Source organism: Mercurialis annua, linkage group LG3 (assembly GCF_937616625.2).
Source record: "Mercurialis annua linkage group LG3, ddMerAnnu1.2, whole genome shotgun sequence".
In the NCBI taxonomy this organism is placed as follows: Eukaryota; Viridiplantae; Streptophyta; class Magnoliopsida; order Malpighiales; family Euphorbiaceae; genus Mercurialis; species Mercurialis annua.
The window spans coordinates 2,858,235-2,877,541 of NC_065572.1; the positions used below are offsets into that span (position 1 = coordinate 2,858,235).

The 19,307-nt window shown below is 31.4% G+C and overlaps 4 protein-coding genes and 1 long non-coding RNA gene across 5 annotated transcripts; 4 read left to right on the forward strand and 1 right to left on the reverse strand.

Moving 5' to 3' along the window:
- The first annotated feature begins 7,305 nt into the window (after positions 1-7,305).
- On the forward strand, positions 7,306-8,081 carry LOC126673464 (histone H2AX). The gene is made up of 2 exons (XM_050367617.2): positions 7,306-7,611; positions 7,704-8,081. Exons 1-2 carry the CDS (start codon positions 7,411-7,413, stop codon positions 7,926-7,928), a joined length of 426 nt encoding a protein of 141 aa, XP_050223574.1. The 5' UTR covers positions 7,306-7,410; the 3' UTR covers positions 7,929-8,081.
- A 43-nt stretch (positions 8,082-8,124) lies between these two features.
- LOC126673462 (uncharacterized) lies at positions 8,125-9,847 on the reverse strand. The gene is made up of 7 exons (XM_050367616.2): positions 9,542-9,847; positions 9,281-9,457; positions 9,043-9,183; positions 8,906-8,962; positions 8,610-8,636; positions 8,409-8,504; positions 8,125-8,339 (listed from the first exon to the last, which is right to left on the reverse strand). The coding sequence occupies exons 1-7, from the start codon at positions 9,749-9,751 to the stop codon at positions 8,139-8,141; spliced, it is 909 nt and encodes a 302-aa protein (XP_050223573.1). The 5' UTR covers positions 9,752-9,847; the 3' UTR covers positions 8,125-8,138.
- Positions 9,848-9,907: 60 nt separating this feature from the next.
- LOC126673461 (uncharacterized) lies at positions 9,908-11,873 on the forward strand. The gene is made up of 6 exons (XM_050367615.2): positions 9,908-10,382; positions 10,497-10,583; positions 10,871-11,017; positions 11,089-11,115; positions 11,389-11,484; positions 11,570-11,873. The coding sequence occupies exons 1-6, from the start codon at positions 9,939-9,941 to the stop codon at positions 11,768-11,770; spliced, it is 1,002 nt and encodes a 333-aa protein (XP_050223572.1). The 5' UTR covers positions 9,908-9,938; the 3' UTR covers positions 11,771-11,873.
- Positions 11,874-12,514: 641 nt separating this feature from the next.
- LOC126671028 (probable protein S-acyltransferase 17) lies at positions 12,515-15,841 on the forward strand. The gene is made up of 10 exons (XM_050364717.2): positions 12,515-12,775; positions 12,876-12,969; positions 13,621-13,715; positions 13,806-13,973; positions 14,047-14,119; positions 14,229-14,281; positions 14,607-14,698; positions 14,777-14,829; positions 14,920-15,045; positions 15,351-15,841. Exons 1-10 carry the CDS (start codon positions 12,627-12,629, stop codon positions 15,627-15,629), a joined length of 1,182 nt encoding a protein of 393 aa, XP_050220674.1. The 5' UTR covers positions 12,515-12,626; the 3' UTR covers positions 15,630-15,841.
- Positions 15,842-17,454: 1,613 nt separating this feature from the next.
- Positions 17,455-19,227, forward strand: LOC126673106 (uncharacterized). The gene is made up of 3 exons (XR_007639264.2): positions 17,455-18,349; positions 18,437-18,810; positions 19,049-19,227. It is a non-coding gene; the product is annotated as an uncharacterized LOC126673106 (long non-coding RNA).
- Positions 19,228-19,307: the final 80 nt, after the last annotated feature.

A 19,307-nucleotide genomic window follows, 5' to 3' on the forward strand; every position in this document is an offset into this window, starting at 1 on the left:
GAGTAAATTACACTAAGTTTTATGAGGCATATCATAATTAACAGTTTGGTATTCTTTATTTAAAAGTCTATTTAATGGTTTTTCAGTTTTAATTTTGTTAACTATTAGGTCTCTCCGTTAATTTTAACACTTATTTTCAAACGTTTTGGTACCCCACTTTTAATTTTATGAACGATTTGGTCCCTCACTTTTAATTTTATTAAACGATTTGGTCGCTCACTTTTAAACGATTTTTTTTTAGAAACACTTTTAAACGATTTAGTGCCTAAATTTCAATCCGTTAAATGATTTAGTGCCTAAATTTCAATCCGTTAAACGATTTGTTCCCTTAAATTAACAGAAAAATCTCTCAGTTAACGGAATTAAAACTGAAGGACCATTAAGTGAATTTTTGAAACAAGAAATGCTAAACTGTTAATTACTCCCTCCGTCCCAATAGAGTTGTCCACTTTGCCTTTATCACATAGTTTAAGAAAAACAATCATTATTTATAGTTTTTGTAAAATTTTCCTTACTTTTCTTGTCATACCCCTATTTAATGTAGGGTCCACTTACAATTTACTTTTATTAGTGGACTTTAAATAGGGATAATGTAGGAAAATTAAGTGTAAAGTTAGTTACTTTTTGAAAGTGGACAAAAGTTTTGGGACAAAAAAAATTTTCAAAGTGGACAACTCTATTGGGACGGAGGGAGTATAATATAATTCGAAAACTTCTATTTCATTTTACTAATTAACATTTTTAAAAATAAATTGTTTAGGAAGAGGAAAGTCACTTGTCATGAAGGAACACGTGGAAGTCAGAAGACGGTTTAAGAAGTCCCACAAAACTGGTCCCATAAGTAAGGGAGCCAAATCTATAATGCCCCAAATGACCAATCCGCACCAAAACTGCCCTTCTTTTTTTTGAACACTACCCCAAAGATACGGAAGCAGGACCCACACAATACCATTCCCTGCGTTATTTAATCCCACGTGTCCATTACATCCACCGTCCATCAAAGCTTTGATCTGGAATTCCATCTCCCCGTTTCATGGGACCCTCGTAGGTTAGCCTGTTGCAACTATGAACCTAATAATGAAGGCTACCCTGATAATACCACTGTTTTAAGTTTACATAATTAAAGCTTAAACGCGCAGTACAATTATAAATAGCAAATTGACCGATGACCTATAACTCAAATAGTAAAAAACTGCTAAATTATGAGTTTAAATTCTCAAATAAACGCTCTTCCACCTCTATTTAACAAAATTAACTTAATAAAGTGATTAAAAACTAATAAATAAATCACATCCTAACTAATAAATAAATGATTTTTATGGTTCATTTGATTTAATATTTTTTAATTTTATGAATTTTTAATTTTTAAGAGGTTGAACCAACATTCCAATTTGAAAAATTTGAACCAAACACAAATATTACCACCAGGAAAAACTATAAAAGAAAGAACAGTAAATGCATTTTATTTTATTAACAAATTTTCATAAATGGAAATTTTGTCAATCAATTTTATTTCCTTTTCTTAGTCATAATTTATAGTAGTTTTTTAAATAGTTTAATTTATAATTAAAAAGTTGCATCATCTGAATTTTTGTGATTCATTCGACCCCATCATCAATTAGAAAATTGAAATATTAATTAAAATTTATATCGAGTTACTAAACTTACTAAAATATAACGATCAATCACGATTTTTCAATTGAATTGAAAACTTATTCATTTATGCTATTATGGAATAGTCACATATACTTAATGAGAATAAAATATACATTTACACTTTTAATTTTTTTAAGGATTTTTAAAATTAAATTATGATAATATTAGATGGGGCAATATATTTTCCATAGTAGAAAAGTACTTTAGTCCTTTGCACATCAAAGTACAGTACCTTGAAGAAAGTTACAAGTTATACAGCTTGCATAAATCAAGATCATACATACCAACATCAGATGGTGGACCAATTTTCTCTTTTATCTGATTTACCTTACTTTCGAATTTAGATTAAATGGTTAAAATAAAATGGCTAAAAATTAAACTATTTTGAGAAATCATAAGCTATTTTATTCTATTGGTTCGGTATGCATTTGGTTCGTTCATACCCGACGCATTTGAGCAGAACTCAAACACAGACTTTGCCATCAATTTAGGCGCGAGTACCAAATAATGTATTTATATTTTTCTTTTTGATTAAATTTATGTAGTTACATGATGATTAAAATTTTAATGTAATTACACAAAAAGTTTAGACTAAACCTGCATAAGAATAATGTACTAGGCGAACTTTGATAATAAATATCGTATTTGAATCAAAATCAGACTAAATATGGATCTGCATTTAAAATAATCAGATTCGGTTAGGTCAAATTGCACAAACTTAGACCATTGAGCAAGTATATGAATAATTACTGCCAAGTTAAATTTTTTGTTTTATGTTTTTATTAGTTTGCAAGAAAGTGAGGCTAATATTTTTGACATTTTTTCACATTTTAGATATGCTATGATTTGATTATAATTCGTGACATTAATTTATACTATTAATTTAACAAAATAATTATATATTCATAATTTTAACCGTTTTATATATTTTTAGTTTTTCTAAATAGTTTAGCCCGCTAATTTTTAAATCGAGACATATATATCCATAAGATATATGATCCGACGCATATTGCTTACGAGAATTTATTTTCAGTCAGCTTAGAAAAAACTATATATATTTGATCAAATTGAGATTTGAATATAGTCATCTCAACTAGGCAAATTAATAGACCAAATTGTTTAAACTATTTTTTAAGAATATATATGTTAAAATAATTAAAATTGCAATTCATTTATTAATTTGTATCAAATTTATAGTTATCATTGTTGATGGGATTTAATCAACATGTATTTTTTAACATAAAACTCTTTGATACTATATATTGTTTATATTTTAAGAAGTTATTCAGAACATAAGTTTACCAACCTGATTAAGTAAATATTCCCTCCGTTTTACAATTATAATTTTTTATTGCTTTATTTGTATATGGATTTAAAAAATTCACCAATGCTGTTTTTTTTATAATATGTTTAAATAATCCTCTAGTTAATATATTCTAATTGGTTAGAATTAAAAAATATATTGGTACTATTAATGTTTGTCCATAATTGTCAATACATGTACAAATAAATAAAGATATTTTTGTCAAAAATCTAAGAGCACTTAAAATATAGTATCTATTATAGCATAATGTATAATATTTTTATATATAATTATGAAATGGAAAAAAATATTTTACAAAAAATATTTATTTATTAAAATAACGGTGTTTCTCGTAATTTAGGCCTAATCGTGCCTGGTATGTGTAGATCTCTTTAGATTTTATGATTTTGACCAATTTTTTTTTTGTATAAAAAAAACATAAAAATAACAGAACAAGAGTATAGTTGGCTATTTAATATTGTGGACTTAAAAGTCAATAATGGTAAATAATACTGAGATTGTCAATAATATCCAAAGTTTGAATGATAAGTGAGAAATTTGTGTCTCAAATAATTGTTGAAAATACCTAAAATGAGACATATAATATAATCATAAATTGATAAATGAAAATGAAATGAAATAGAAAGTAGGCATTTTTAGTAGTTTATGGAGTGCTTTGTGGACTCTCCCTTCGCCACGCTTTCAATTTCATTATCATTTAAGCCAGTTGGCTCAGCTTGCATTTTGTTTTGTCACTAAGTTCCATTTTTTTATTGATTTTTTTGGAATTTAATGAAAATATAAAAAGATGATTACATTTGCATACAAACTAAAATTATATTAACAAAATATTTTTTTATTACATGAGTTTGATTCAAATTTTACCTCTATTGGCAACGGGACACCAACTAAGAAAAAATTGTGTTTTGCCATATAAGAGTTATATTTTTTTTCCATATTTTATATAAATAATTACTAAAAGCTATAAAATTTGATTATAATTACAAATACATCAATCGTTTTTTTAAATATATAACATTTTCATGATGTGTAAGTTATTTAACTATTTAGTTCATTATTTATTTGTAATAAAAATAAATTTTACTTTTAAAGAATATAAATCATAATACATTTTATAATAATTTAATAAATGAATTATTATTAATTAGTGTAAACTTTTTACATTGATTTTATACCTATCCATACTATAACTTAATTAAAATATACAGAAAATAATATATTAGAAAATAATTAATTTTAAAAATTATTGATGAATTATTTATTATAATTATCAGTAAAAAAGAGCATAATGAAAGAAAAATAGAGTTGAATAGAATTCTCTCAAATACAAAATGAATTTGAGGATGTCATATTTACGATATACACTGTTCTTTGTAAAAATAAACAATGTAAATAAAAAAGTAAAATTTCAATTAAATTAGTTTATACTATTTTTTTAATAAACGCTGTCGATCGTAAATATGACCATTTTAAACTCAAAAGAATTTGAAAATTCCAATCTAAATGGAGTAGTGTGTTAAAGAAGCACATTGGGGAAAAACTAAAAAGTATGGAGTCATTGTCCTAGAACATCACTATCAATGGGACAAACATTGGGGGGGAATTCACTATTGTTATGGTCAACAACTAGGAACAGTTTTTGGATTTTTGTGGGCCTAATTACTCAAAAACCCCCCACCTTTCACTTTGTTTTCGTTTATACCCTGACCTAGGAAAAATGTCATAAATACTACTGACCTTGTCATTATGTTTCGCCCGTACCCTCGAGGTATTAAATTGATCTCTTTTCATTTGAAAAAGAGTTTAAAATAATCCTTCATTTTTAGCATATATTCTAATTACACGTCAATGTTATTAATTATACAAAAACACCTTCTTCTTTAAAATCAACTAATAATAATAATAATTTAATTTATATTAATTATCAATAATTTGTTAAAAATAAAAATCCGTAAATTTTTTTACATCAGACTAATTAATTTCAACATAATACCGTACTTTAATTTTAAAATCTATTTTCAAATTTTTTTTAAAAAAAAATTAAAAAAAATAGCTCCTCCTCCATGGGAGGAGGAGCTTCTCCTTCCTTCCATGGAGGAAGGAGCTCGCAGCTCCTTCCTCCATGAGGAAGGAGGACGCTGCTCCTTCCTCATGGAGGAAGGAGCTCGCAGCTCCTTCCTCCATGAGGAAGGAGCACGCTGCTCCTTCCTCACATGGAGGAAGAAGCAGATCTGCTCCTTCCTCCATGTGAGGAAGGAGCAGTGCGAGCTCCTTCCTCACATGGAGGAAGGAGCAGCTCCTTCCTCTATGGAGGAAGGAGCTTATTTTCGTATAAAAAAAAAAAATGAAAAAAATAATATTAGCGGTTTTTTTAAATAGGAGTACGGTAATAAATAGAACTTAATAAAACTATGTTATTTTATTTATTTATTTTATTTAAATTAAAAAATTAATTAATTTTAGGACTTATTTGAACGTTTTTAAAGATGAAGTATTAGTTTGTACATTTTTTAATAGAAAAAGGTATAAAATAATCCTTAAATTTAGTTGTTTTTAAGAAATCATCTTTTTTTTGAAATTTGGGGTACGGGCGAAACATAATGACAAGGTCAGTAGTATTTATGACATTTTTCCTAGGTCAGGGTATAAACGAAAACAAAGTGAAAGGTGGGGGGTTTTTGAGTAATTAAGCCATTTTTGTGTGTTACCCTCTTCCCTTAAAAATACTAAAATACAAACTTAAATTTATAAAAAATATCTCCATTTTCTAGGGCAAGCTGCCCTTAATTGCACTCATCTTTTCATATGTGTCTTTAATGTATGGTCCAAAATTCAACACCTCATCCTCTTTTTGCCATTTTGCTTTTAAGCACCTTTGTCTGTTTCTCCATTTTTGCTTCAATTTCCACCTTTTTTTTTTCCCATCTTTATTACCATTTTTATTCACACATGTACACTCAACACCCCCATTTACCTTCACCTTAACAATAAATGAAGATGAGATTCATTTTTCATGGGCTGGGCCTCTAATTGTGCCCTATGTGAACTAATAGTCCGTATCAACCGATTTAATCGGTTTTATCAATTTATTTTGGTTAATTTGGCTAAAACTTTAATCAACTAATTTGTTTCAATTATGTTCAAAAGTATTAAATTTCTAACTGACCGATTATTCTATAATTTTTAATTGCTATTCTTTATATTTTATCGATTTTAGCAACTAAGTCAATTCAGTTTTATATTTTTAAATTTTAGTTAATCCGCCAGATGAATTTCAATTAAAATTGACGATTTGATCAGTTTGATAAATAATAAACATTTAAATTTAATTAATTGTTTTATTTAACCAAACCGACTATATGTTCGCCGCCAGCCCATTAGCCCATTTATATGCAACAATAAAAGGTTAATTATGTAAATGGCGGGCAATTGATTATTATGAACTACAATGATCATGGCATTATTATGTGTGACTATAATTAAATGATTGTGAATTTGACATTATATTAAGCAATGTAGAAAAATGTGTATATAATATAACAATGAGATTAGAGAGATCAATGATAAGTTTGTGGCCAGTGGCCACCACATTATATACAAGTCAGTCTCTTCATACATTGAAACCAAACGCGTGGGGTATGAATGATTTATGTCTACTTTGCAAGTTCTAGTTGATACTTCATAATACCAAAATCTTTACATAAATGCAATTCAACTTCCCATTTATTTAATGTGTCATTTTTAGTGTTTGGCCAAAGAAATGGGAAAATGCAAGAAATATATTTGAAAATTTTAGTGATTAGGCTTGTATTAGAGCTCAAATTTGAAACCCGAGGCTTCCGGCTCTAAATAGTCGATCGGAAAATATTTAAAAAAGAGAATTTTTATATAGACTTGGTTCGTATTGAAGCTGAAATTTTTAATCTAAAATTAGTAGAATTGTAATGATTAAGATTCATGAAGAAACCGGTCTAGGTAAGAAATTTCAGACTGAAAATTTATTTATAAAATTGTGAAGTGTTTTTCTTCTATTCAGTGTAACCAACTGGGCCAGTAAATAGCGAGTATTGATTTGTTGGGCCGTTTTTTATCTATTATAAAGGCCTGAAAATGTAGAAAATGGGCTCTTACTTCAGATTTAGGCCTTATGTCTGGTTTTGAGCCCTTTTCTTTTTTTCTTGTAAAAAGCGCGAAATGAAACGACAGCTTAAAATAATTCCCGCCGCGAATAAGTAATAAATCCACGCTGGCAATCCGCACAGAAACCTATCCACCAATCAGATCAATCCTTCACCTCCTATATAAAATACTTAACACGCTCTTATTTTACTCATCACTATCTCCAAACCCCTAAACTAAAACTCTCCCTGTTCAACAGTTCGATCAAAATCTAGGGTTAGGGTTTCTATATTCTCAATAATTTAGTAAAAATGAGTTCAACAGGCGGCACAACCAAGGGAGGAAGAGGAAAGCCAAAGGCCTCAAAGTCAGTTTCCCGGTCACACAAGGCCGGATTACAATTCCCAGTCGGTAGAATCGCCAGGTTTCTCAAGGCCGGAAAATACGCCGAGCGTGTCGGCGCCGGAGCTCCCGTCTACCTCTCTGCTGTCCTTGAATACCTTGCCGCTGAGGTAATATATTCGATTTGATCTGATTTTGATTTATTTATAATTAGGGTTTTAAATTGGGGATTAATTGAACTAATTTGGTTGTTTGCTTTTAGGTGTTGGAGTTGGCTGGGAATGCAGCGAGAGATAACAAGAAGAACAGGATTGTCCCAAGGCATATACAGTTAGCTGTGAGGAATGATGAGGAGTTGAGTAAGCTTTTGGGATCCGTTACGATTGCGAATGGAGGTGTTTTGCCGAATATTCATCAGACTTTACTGCCGAAGAAAGTCGGTAAAGGAGGGAAAGATGATATTGGATCTGCTTCTCAGGAGTTTTAGGGTTTTGTTTGGTTAAAGTTAGGGTTTCTACAGTTGTATAATATCCTATTTTGGGTCTGTTTTGGTTCTTCATTTTATCCCTACTGGAGGGATTATTATGGTATTTATCAAGTCGTGTAGCTTTTATATTAATGGAAACAAAAAGTTCTACAATTTGCCTATTTTGATGCCTTTTGTGATGACATAGAATTGGGTATTTGATTGAATCTTTTAAATTTCATTTTCATCAATTGCATTCTCTATTGCTTCAATGCAGTAGCCAATTGATTGACCGGTTGACATGGTTTCTGCTAGTTTTGATCTAGCTTTATGATGACGATTCAACACGAAGATGGTGTTAATCGCAGCCCATCTTACTTGGAAGCTTGCGTCAACATCAGGCAAGTTTAACCATTCAAATGTGCTGTTTAGCTGTTTCATGTTACGAAAAATTGATTAGGATATCATCGTTTGTCAAGAGAGAAGGAATTCGATTCTAACCTTGTCAACATCGTAATAGTGACCTCTTGAATGTCCAAATACTAAGTGTTCCACTACCAAGCCTCCTAATATTATGCATGAAAAATGGTTTAATGTCTGCAATAGAGCTTTGCAATCAGAGTATGATGAACGAGTATTTTGCTAGAGAATAGCTATTACTAACAAAACACAATAAATTTAAATAAATATAGAGATCTTCACCTTTGATGAAATTTTGCCTCTACTGCCCTGCATAAAAGAAGAAAATATTAAGTGTCAGAAGTTCAAGAAGAGTGGTATCTTTCAAACACATTTCTATGGTAAAAAAAGTCTAGTGTTTGCAACAAATGTCAAAAATATTGCTACCAGATAGTCGCACAGCTGCAGATGATAGTTTTTTAATAATTGATTCTGTTTTGCCTATATGGTTATTACGTACAAGTACCAAACAGCAGACTCTGTACTTTCATGAACTGAAGTGAAGTGATCAATTTGTGCTAGATTCTCTACTGTCTCACCTTGCTGCATGCTTCTTCGTTGGTGTTATTCTTCCTCAGCATTTGTGCAGCACCGACCTTGATGCATACAGAATCGTGAAAAGAATACGAGGAGAACAGAATGTAACTTCAGCAGTCAATGAGAACGATTATCTTACTTCTCGGAGGAACTCAAATCCCAAAAACTCTACTTTCGCTCCTGCAAATTCTCCGTATCTCAGTTCCTCCATAGATGGTACTCTATATGCTTTCGGTAGAGCCCCGAGCAAATAACCAACTAGAAAGTGACCAGCTTCATGCTTCAATTATTTTTTTCAAAATTAAAAATCCCATCTTTACATGCTGAATTTTAAATACTATAAACATTAACATCAATGTCATAAGATTTTATCTTACTTGAAGACACAAGAAATGATCTTCTTCACAGCTATACTCTCTACTGTCATCATCTTCTAAAGAGAACTGAGCATGGTTTTCTATCGAATCCATAACCGAATTAACCAATGCTCGAAATGGCGATAAATTTACCCCATCAAATTCAAATTTATCCAATGCTGATCCATTTTTAGGCACCTACACCACAATCAATTAAATCACTGCCAATTCAAGAAACATTTTAAAAACATACAATCTTTTAATTAACTGTATTAAAATGACCTGTTTGGCGGCGCCAAAACCACGTAGGCCAAATGGCTTCCCTTTTAATTGCTTGACAAGCGAGAGAGCGTTCTTGAAGTTGCCTTTGGATAGCTCTCTGTCCACTCTTCTCAGCGCCTTACGACGTCGTATAACATAACCCTCTTCTTTCAATTTCGACGGCGCTCCGGTTGCCGGAGGTTCTAGTCGGACCTCAGTGGTAAAGTTCATTTCTTTTTCTATTTTTACTCTGTTAGGTTACCCAGAAAATACAGCCATATCTTATCTACACTAATTAATTCCTTTGAAACGACACCGTTTTCATTATCTTGTTTGTGTGGTTGAAAATTGAAAGTCAGGTTCAGTATCAGAAATAAGAATCAAATTTTGTTTTATTTTTTATTTTTTTGCCTTTTGAATGGGCAGTGTGATATATTACAGTGGTAGAATTTCACCAGTAAGGACAAGATTATGCTGTGGTATTACAGTAAGTTTATCCTCATCAGTTAGTTTTTCAAGGCAGCAAGCGTTGGAACAATTAGACAAGGAGCTAGCCAAAGGAGATGAGAGAGCAGCACTTGGTCTGGTCAAAAACTTGCAGGGCAAACCAGACGGGCTTAAATGTTTTGGTGGTGCAAGACAAGTTCCACAGAGGCTTTATACATTGGATGAACTGAAACTTAATGGAATAGAAACTGCTTCACTTTTGTCTCCTGAGGATGCTACGCTTGGCTCCATTGAAAGGAATTTGCAGCTTTTTGGTGTTCTTGGTGGTATTGCTGTTTGGAATGCTTTTGGGTTTAGTGCACAGCAGGCTTTTTATTTTTCTCTTGGTTTCTTGTTTTTGTTGACTTTGGATGCCGTAAGTTTTATGTTTTTTTGGCATTTCGTTTTCTTTTCGGCGTTTCCGTTTCCGTGCAATGCGATATATTATCTGTTGTGTACTAATGTGTAGTGTAATGGTTGTTTTGTTTAGGTTTCTTTCAATGGAGGAATTGGGAATTTGGTTCTGGATACAATTGGTCATACTTTTAGTAGTAAATACCACAACAGGGTTATTCAAGTAAGATAACTCTTTTCTTTTATTGTTTTACATTACATGTAATATGATGACACAATTGCTAATTCTGTTTTTGATCTGAATATGTTGTTCGGAAACTCGTCAAGTCATATGTTTCGGTGTTTCATTTCCGTTTTCTAAATGAAAATACTTTTAAAACTCCGAAACTTGCAATAAACTATTGTGTTGCTGCTTCATCTTTTTTCCAACGTTACATGATTCTGTATTTTTATTTCCGTGCGACACTAGTTTAGGCTGTTATTTTTTTGTATTGTTTTTCTATGATGCAGCATGAAGCTGGGCATTTCTTGATTGCATACTTAATGGGCATTCTTCCGAAGGGTTATACACTAACTAGCTATGAAGCTTTACAAAAGGAAGGATCTCTTAATGTTCAAGCAGGAACTGCTTTTGTAGATTTCGAGTTCCTCCAAGAAGTAGGTTCTTCATACTTTATGTTTCTTGATACATATATAGATTGATGATTGGCATATTTCATGCTGTACAGGTTGATGCCGGAAAATTATCAGCTACGGTATGCTTTCAAATTCTCAAATACCAAACGTAGCAAATTCAAAATTTCAGCTAAAACCTATGTATCACGGAAACAGAAACGCCTAAATGGAAAACATGAGAATGATTTTTCTTGCTGATAGAGTTTTCAAGTTTCAGAAGTATTTCTAAAAACAGAAATGAAATTCCGAAATGTAGAAATTGAAAAATTTCCATGTAACATACGCTAAAACTATTGAATCCCTTGTTCTGCTGATAACTGATTAATGCTTATGCTGTGTCTGTAATTGGCTAGACCTTGAATAGATTCTCATGCATCGCGCTAGCAGGTGTAGCAACAGAGTATCTTCTCTACGGATACGCTGAGGGAGGCCTTGCTGATATAAACAAGGTAGGTCTAGATATTTCTCTGCCCACTTTATAGGACAAAATATGCATCTGCAAATTACAGGCATTGATATGGTTCTATTGCACAGTTGGATTTGCTGTTGAAAGGCTTAGGATTTACACAGAAGAAAGCAGATTCTCAAGTCCGATGGTCCGTACTGAACACCATTTTAATTTTGCGTCGACACGAAGAAGCTAGAGCTAAACTTGCGGAGGCCATGACCATGGGGAAATCTGTTGGAAATTGTATTGGTATTATAGAAGATACTGTAGATGATGCAGATATATAGTTTATTAGTTCCGAGTTGGCTATCTTGAGTTCCTATAGATACAACAAAGCTTGTAAATCTTGACATAAGTTTTGTGACTTTATAGTAAAATATATTTTCTCAAGTGCCTAAAGCGATAGTTTTCCATGTTCACAATTGCTAAAGTTAGCAAAACTAATAAAATAGGAGAATTGTGCATAGTTCAAGTGTTGATTAAAAAGTAGCAAAATATAAATTTTAGTTGCATTTACCTTTGTGTAAATGCCATTAAATGCTTTTGCTTTCAATCTTGTAATAACTATAAAAATAATTATTATCTAGATTCGATTTATGATAATTTTGTTTATATAGCTAAATTAAATAAGTTTAGAATAATGAAACTCAAATAAACTTTATAAAAGACTCGGTTTAGTTAAAAAAAAAAAACATCCGATATGTTAAATTCACATATTTGGCATTATAGTAAGATATTACTAGATTAATGCAAAATTCTTAAGTTATGTCCACCAGATAATCCGTAAATAAAAACAATCACATTACAAGAGATGTAAAAGTTTTAGTAAATATAATGTGTTACAATGCGATTGATTTTATAAATGATTGATGTGGCAGACATAGTATATCCAAGAATTTTTTTATGTTGCAATTTAATTTTTACAAAGAAAAATTAGTATGATATTTTGACATATAGATATAGTAAATTTTCTTTTTTATAGTATGGAGTAATAATTTTGAAATTGATTAAAACGTTCCTAAAATTAGGTTAATTATCTATCAAAACAAAAGTCAAACCCCAATTCTAAGCTCCCAAATTTTCAGAGCGAACACAAAACTCCCTCAACTTTCACTATTTTTTCTTCATCAACAAAATTTGATTATGGAAATACAGTGGCTTCTGGTATTTCATGGACTGACGACACTCCTCATTGTAATCTCATTTCTGTTCGGTCAATGGCCAATCTTTCAAGGCACTCCTATCGAACGCATCCATTACTTCCTCACCTTCGGTGGCTACGATTATTTCCTGTAATTTTTCTTTCAATTTTTTATTTTTGTTAAGATTTTTCTAATTTTGAATTTGATGCTAATTTGTTTTTGTTTTGTGGGATTGGATTGGACTGGTTAGTCGGTTTGTTGGTGCGGTTTGTGGAAGTAAAGGGACGAATTCTGTTCTCTCTATTGAGCATTATTGCTGTGATCGCCCTAACCCTACTTTACAGGTGATTTCATTTCAGGTTCTTGAATTTTTAGGGCTAAATGTGTGATTTTTGGATTCAATTTTGTTGAAGTTGATGATGATTTTCAGGAATCAGAAATTTAATATCATTTATTCTAGTATTATAACCGGGTAGCATGGACACTTTATTCAATTTTTTCGTCCAGTTTCGGAAATGTGTCGGACACTTGACGTTTCAGACACGAAACTTCACTTTTTACATTAGGAAACCTTAAAATAACACTGTTTTGCCGTTTCCGTGTCCAAGTGTCCCGTTTCCCCGGGTCCCTGATACCTAGGTTATAATCCCACATGTGAACTATATTGTACATAGTGGAAGACTTGATATTTCCAAAATTTTATTTTATTTTCTGTAAAAGAGGAGTGAAGTTCATGAACTTATATTAAAAATATCCAATTCAACTAGCTGTAGAGACTCAGTTTTTTTACCAAAAGTAAAGTTACTCTTAGGCATTTGAATTTTGTGGCTTCTACTTCTACACTTAGTTATAGTTGTCAAATTGTTGTGCATCTTTTTGTCTGTAAGCTTTTGAGAATAACTAAGCTATGTTCTGCAAATTGTCAATTCATGTAGAATATATTCTCTTTCTTTCATAAAAAGAATGAATCCTAAATAATTTTACTTTTACTTCAGATCATATATGTGGCAATAATTGGATTTACCTATTACTTCATTGCAACATCATCCTTTAGCTATATTCCTGGGTATTATATAAGTGGAGTTCACCGGTAAGTATGAAGTCATGGTTCTCAAAAAGAAACATTTTTCTCCATCTTTTGTTCATCCTTTATTTGATTGAATATGCTTTGTGCTTATAGGTACATAAGCATATTGGCCATCATTGTTGGTGTTGTACTCTTCCTGCTGACTAGCTTTTCTGATCCGGGCATTGTTAATTCCAATAATGTTTCAGCATATCTTGCTGCTTATCCATATGATAATATCATATTCACAGAGAAAGAGTGTTCGACTTGTGATTTTCAAAAGTAAGTTGGAATTCGCAGTTGATCACTTACTGTACATTTTTAGCATTATTGAGAATTATTCTCCCTGATTCAGACCTGCTAGGTCCAAGCATTGTGGTATATGCAATCGTTGTGTTGCACGCTTTGATCATCATTGTGGGTGGATGGTAAACTTTCCTTTCTAAGTTTTTCTTTTTCGTTTAAATAGTTTGATAGTTTTGTGTTTCAGACGTATTTAACATTTCTAATTCTAATTGAGAGTTTCCTATGTTGCAGAATAACTGTATAGGGGAGAAAAATACCCGTTACTTCATGGCTTTTCTTTTATGGTAAGTTCTATTTTGACTCCAAGAAGTGTAGTTGTCATTTTGGCAGATTGGATTTCCTTGTCATTTTTAGTAATTAATGTCAAGCCCATTTGATTGCTCATATATAAGGGACACATCAAGAGCAAAGTTTTGTTATTTATGGTGAAGACTTTAATTTTAATATTCTTTTAGCAGTACCGAGCTACATACCTTTTCATGTTTTTTCAACTTCTTCTTTTGCAACTTTCATTCCATTTTGGACAATTTAATTAGGGTGAATTTGTTTTATCTGTTGTTTCACTATTGTTTATGCATGTATCTTAAATGTTTGATGTGTTTTCTGCAGGCATTTCCTTCTTTGTGTATATGGAACAATTGCTCTAGGTTTGATTCTTGCAGGACGACTGAAAGAATTAAGGGTTATATACATCCTCACAGGTAAAATGAACTTATAGTTAAGCTTCCTTTGCTAATACTTTAATCCTGATGAATGTAATGGCGGATTTTTTTTTGCAGTTTACTATGGCATTGAAAATTCTTTTCGTACTTTAGCTCCACATGTTGTACAGGTGTTAAACAATCATTCCTTCATTTATACCGACATTTGGATCGTGTCTTTCCATTTACCTTTCTGATTTGTAATTATTTGGTGCTCACAGTGGCTCTTGGGCTCATATAACACTCAAATACTTCTTATGGTGTTTCTTGCCGTAGTTTCTCTCTTGTTGGCTGGATTTTTTGGATACCATGCCAAACTGTGTCTCACAAACACCACAACAAATGAGGTCTGCCCAACTTGCCTATGATTTGTTAAAATAGTTCTATAGATATCATTAACCAATAACGTGGCATATAAAGCATGATAAATGAAATAGGCCATTTGGAAACACCGCCGAGTGTTCATGTATTTTTTATGGATCGGAAATGGAATCTCAATTATGGACTTGTTATTTACTACTTGATTACCGTTAGAATCAAATGAAAAACATTATATGGTTTTGAAAAGATTGTAAACATATTTTATAAACTGTTAATTATTGAAAATAACATCAGTACATGTTTTTTTTCTTTTTTGGCGGTGGAATGGCAGACATTCAAGTGGCAAGAGTACATTATTTGGCAAAAGAAGCTAATTGAAGCAAAGACTAGTGCAGCAGCACTTAAAGCAAGTATCAGTGGGTTGAGCAGCAAAGCAAAGCGTCCAGAGAGCAAATGTACAGACATTTTTCGGAGATCTCCCCTTGAAGATTCGGAGGAGGTTGTCAAAAGAAACATGTATGACAAGGGAATCTTTCACAATCTTGGTGAGATAATATTTCCACTCTCATCAAGATCATCATTTTTGATAAAGAAATCAAAGTCTGGCTGAGATAGCTTTAGTTAAGTTCTTTTAACATTGTATTGTCGGCAACAGAGATTTCCGTCTCGCTGCCAGGGTTTTGATTGGGCTATCTCCTTTCATCCTCTTTCAGGCTCATAGTGTTAGGGAATCATAGTGCATAACATAGCCTATAATTGAAGGAAATGAAATGTAAATTGTATAAAATTTCAATAGAACAATGAAGAAATTACTCTTGATTAGTTTGGTCATGGCTCATCTATTTGGCAGGATACCAAATAAAAAATCTCTGAGATTTGCTGTTCTAATTTTGTAGGCAAAGAGTTAATTGTTAATTAACGGAAAATGACAAAAGGATAAGTTCATTTTCAGTGGATGAAGTAACGAATAAATGAAACTTTGTCTCTATTATTAAGCTTTCTTTTTAAATAGTTATTGCTTTATTCTTTTCTTTTTTTAATGTTTTTGATGGATTTTCTTTACTTTCCAGATTGTAAGGGAGTTTGGAATAAGGATGGGGTATATATTAAGATAATAATTTTATTCCCCTTTTGAATATAATAGAAAATAAATAAATACTTGAGCCACTTTGAAAATATTTAGGTTCTGTTTGAAGTTGTAGTTGGGAAAACTTTTTTTTTTTTTAAATAAAGAATTGGATATTAACAAATTATCATTTAGGAAAAATATGTAAATTAATTTTTATAATTTAACATGTTCGAAAAAAGCAGATATATCAATCAATTTATAAAGATTCCATTTTTTTTAAGTAGAATCAGCAATTGTCCTCAACGAAAATAAAGAAAACATAGTCACTTAATTATTGTTATAACAATAGAAAAGGCTACTCCTATGAGCCCTCCCCTCCCTTATAATAAAAAAAATACAAAAAAAAAATTCACACGTATGATTTCAGTTTGATTTTCAAAATTCACGATACTCCCTCCGTCCCATTTTAATTGACCAAATTTTCTATTTTAGGTGTCCCATTCTATTTGAAAACTTCTATTTGTAGAATATTTTTTATACTATTTTTTTTTATCCTCATCAATTAATGCATTTTAAAAGCATTTTTTAAAAAGTGGTGAAGCATTTAATGTAATATGAGGATATAAAAATAAAGTTTCTAAAATTTCTTAAATAATATGCAATGAGAATTTTCTCAATTAAAATAAGACAGAGGGAGTACATAGTAACAACCAGAAAATTAAAGATATAGTCTCTTCTATTTAGGGCTGAACCGAATCAAGCTGGAGTTTGTTGTTTGGTTCGGTTTTTCGGTGAAAATGGTTTGGTTCGATCTCCCAGATTAAAATAGTGTTATTTTGTCCGTTTTAAAATAGTAGTCCATTTTACCTTTTCATTTATTTATTCCTACATTATCTTTATTTATTACACTATTTTAATCTAAACATTATTAAATAGAATACTTAAAAATCCATTTTTATTAAATAAAATATTTCAAAACTCCAGACTTCAAATTTTAAACCGGTGTATATATGAGTATATTTCGAACCCGGAATCTTACTTAAGTCGGAAAAACGCCAAACTAACTAAACTGTTGTATGACAATTATTTTAGTATGGAATGGAGTAGTATATTAGTACAATTATGGTGTTCGTGCATGGTCAGGTATATCCAAACACGTGAATCATGCAATTGGCTCTTCTTCCTCACTACTGTTTTTTTTTGTTTTAAAGAATATTGTTTGGCTTTCTTAAAGCCACTTTAGTTACTACTCTCGTGCACTCTATTGCCATCGTTATCATAATTTCATCGCAAAATTATCAATCTGAAACCAAAGCTACCTGAAATACAGTACATTCTGCTGATTACATTGCTTTGCTGTTTGCTTGTGATTTCTGGTTTGTGTTTGTGTTATATACTCTGAAATTAGCACAAATTTAGTGGTCATTTAATCTCTGTTTTGAATTGAAATCTTTAGAATTGTTAGGGATAGATTATATATCTGAATTAGGTCATTTATGACATTATTTTGTTTTACTTGAAGCTCCAATAATTGATTTCTAGAACAGCTAATATCGTTGCAAGCATTATAATTTAATTTAACGCTGAATTTCCTCAAAAAAAAAAAAAACAATAAAAATAAATAAATTAAAAGCTGAAATTGTATTTAAATTGAAAGCATCAGTTTGTAGACTCTGATTTCTTACAACTCTTGGAATAATGAGTTGCAAAGGTTTAATAAGTTTAGTGACATCTTCGACAGCAAAAAGTATGTCGCAACTTAAGAAATTGAGTATAAGCGAATGTAATGAAATGAAGGAAATAGTATCAAATGATGGAGATAGCACGGAAGATGAAATTATCTTCATCTGATTAGAAAATTTGGAAATGCACTGTTTACCGAGCCTTGCCAGCTTCTCCTCAGGGAAACAGCATCTGAAATTCCCGTCCTTGACAGAAGTAATTGCCAGTCAATGCCCGAAATTGCAGGTTTTTTCAAATGAATCAGTAAGCACCCCAACGCTTCAGACAGTAATGCTGACAAGAGAAAAGGATAGAACATAGAGAAGTTGTTTATAGGGATGCACCCCGACGCTTCAGAGAGTAATGCTGACAAGAGAAAATGATAGAACATGTTTGAATGGCGATTTTAACACCACCATAGATAATTTGTTTATAGGGATGCACCCCAACGCTTCTGAGAATAATGCTGACGAGAAAATGATAGAACGTGTTGGAATGGCGATCTTAACACCACCATAGAGAAGTTGTTTATAGGGATGGTATGCATTTCTTTTTGACTGCTTATTAATTTTTTGGCAATACATTGGCATTTTTAACTTAGTTTTGCTTTATTTTGTGTTATCTAGGTTGGATCCTGAGAGCTACCACAGTTGAAGCTCTCTGAATTGTCTTCCTTGGAGAAAATTACTACAGTAAACTACCCAAAAATTGAGTTGGCCACTTTAGTTCCATTGATTGTTGGTGCATCTCAAAATCTGACAATTCCGGAAGTATCAAAATGTCGGGAACTAAAAAATCTGATAACTTCCTCAACAGATAAAAGTCCAGTGAAACTCGTGAGGTCATAATCTAACAATTCAGGAAATATAAAAATGTCGGGAACTAAAAAATCTGATAACTTCCTCAACAGCTAAAAGTCCGATGAAACTCGTGAGGACAGAAGAAAAGGATGGGGAATGGAAATCTTAATTCCACCATACAACAGTTGTATACAGAAATGGTACGTACTCCCTCTGCCCCAATCTTAACAATGTGCGTTACAAAATCTTCTCAATTAATATGGGACTGAACATTTTCGTATGTCCGAAACAAATTAGTCAAAAAAGCAAAATATTTTAATGATTAAGCACATTTACAGCTAATCATTTGCTTTAAAATTCTAGCTTTTTTTTTTCCAATCAATGTTCTACTTGAAGTATTCATTGCTCATTCAGACCTTGGTTCCCCTGTATATGCAGAATGCGGAGGAATGGTGATCGATCAGCTCAAGCAGAAGTACCCAATGCTCTTTATGTTTGTTCTCTTTTATTATCTATTATAATTTTTAGCAATTGTTATTACTTTTTTTAAGGGAATATTTGTCAGCAATTAAGTTGTCCAACTTAGTTTGAAGAGCAACTCTGATACAAGTTTTTTTTTATATAATAATTGAGACTAATTTGTATTTTTTATTTACATTATTATGATAATAAGAAATGCATATATAGTTAAGTGAAA

Bases quoted from the DNA above. Each gene is read 5' to 3' on its own strand.
- LOC126673464 (XM_050367617.2), top strand. From the start codon at position 7,411: ATGAGTTCAACAGGCGGCACAACCAAGGGAGGAAGAGGAAAGCCAAAG. The intron at 7,612-7,703 runs GTAATATATTCG...GTTTGCTTTTAG, and splicing joins TTGAATACCTTGCCGCTGAG to GTGTTGGAGTTGGCTGGGAA.
- LOC126673462 (XM_050367616.2), bottom strand. From the start codon at position 9,751: ATGAACTTTACCACTGAGGTCCGACTAGAACCTCCGGCAACCGGAGCG. The intron at 8,963-9,042 runs GTAAGATAATCG...GTATGCATCAAG, and splicing joins GATTTGAGTTCCTCCGAGAA to GTCGGTGCTGCACAAATGCT. The intron at 8,340-8,408 runs GTTAGAATCGAA...AACATGAAACAG, and splicing joins ACTATTACGATGTTGACAAG to CTAAACAGCACATTTGAATG.
- LOC126673461 (XM_050367615.2), top strand. From the start codon at position 9,939: ATGGGCAGTGTGATATATTACAGTGGTAGAATTTCACCAGTAAGGACA. The intron at 10,383-10,496 runs GTAAGTTTTATG...TGTTTTGTTTAG, and splicing joins TTTTGTTGACTTTGGATGCC to GTTTCTTTCAATGGAGGAAT. The intron at 11,485-11,569 runs GTAGGTCTAGAT...TCTATTGCACAG, and splicing joins GCCTTGCTGATATAAACAAG to TTGGATTTGCTGTTGAAAGG.
- LOC126671028 (XM_050364717.2), top strand. From the start codon at position 12,627: ATGGAAATACAGTGGCTTCTGGTATTTCATGGACTGACGACACTCCTC. The intron at 14,282-14,606 runs GTAAGTTCTATT...TGTTTTCTGCAG, and splicing joins TTCATGGCTTTTCTTTTATG to GCATTTCCTTCTTTGTGTAT. The intron at 14,699-14,776 runs GTAAAATGAACT...TTTTTTTTGCAG, and splicing joins GGTTATATACATCCTCACAG to TTTACTATGGCATTGAAAAT.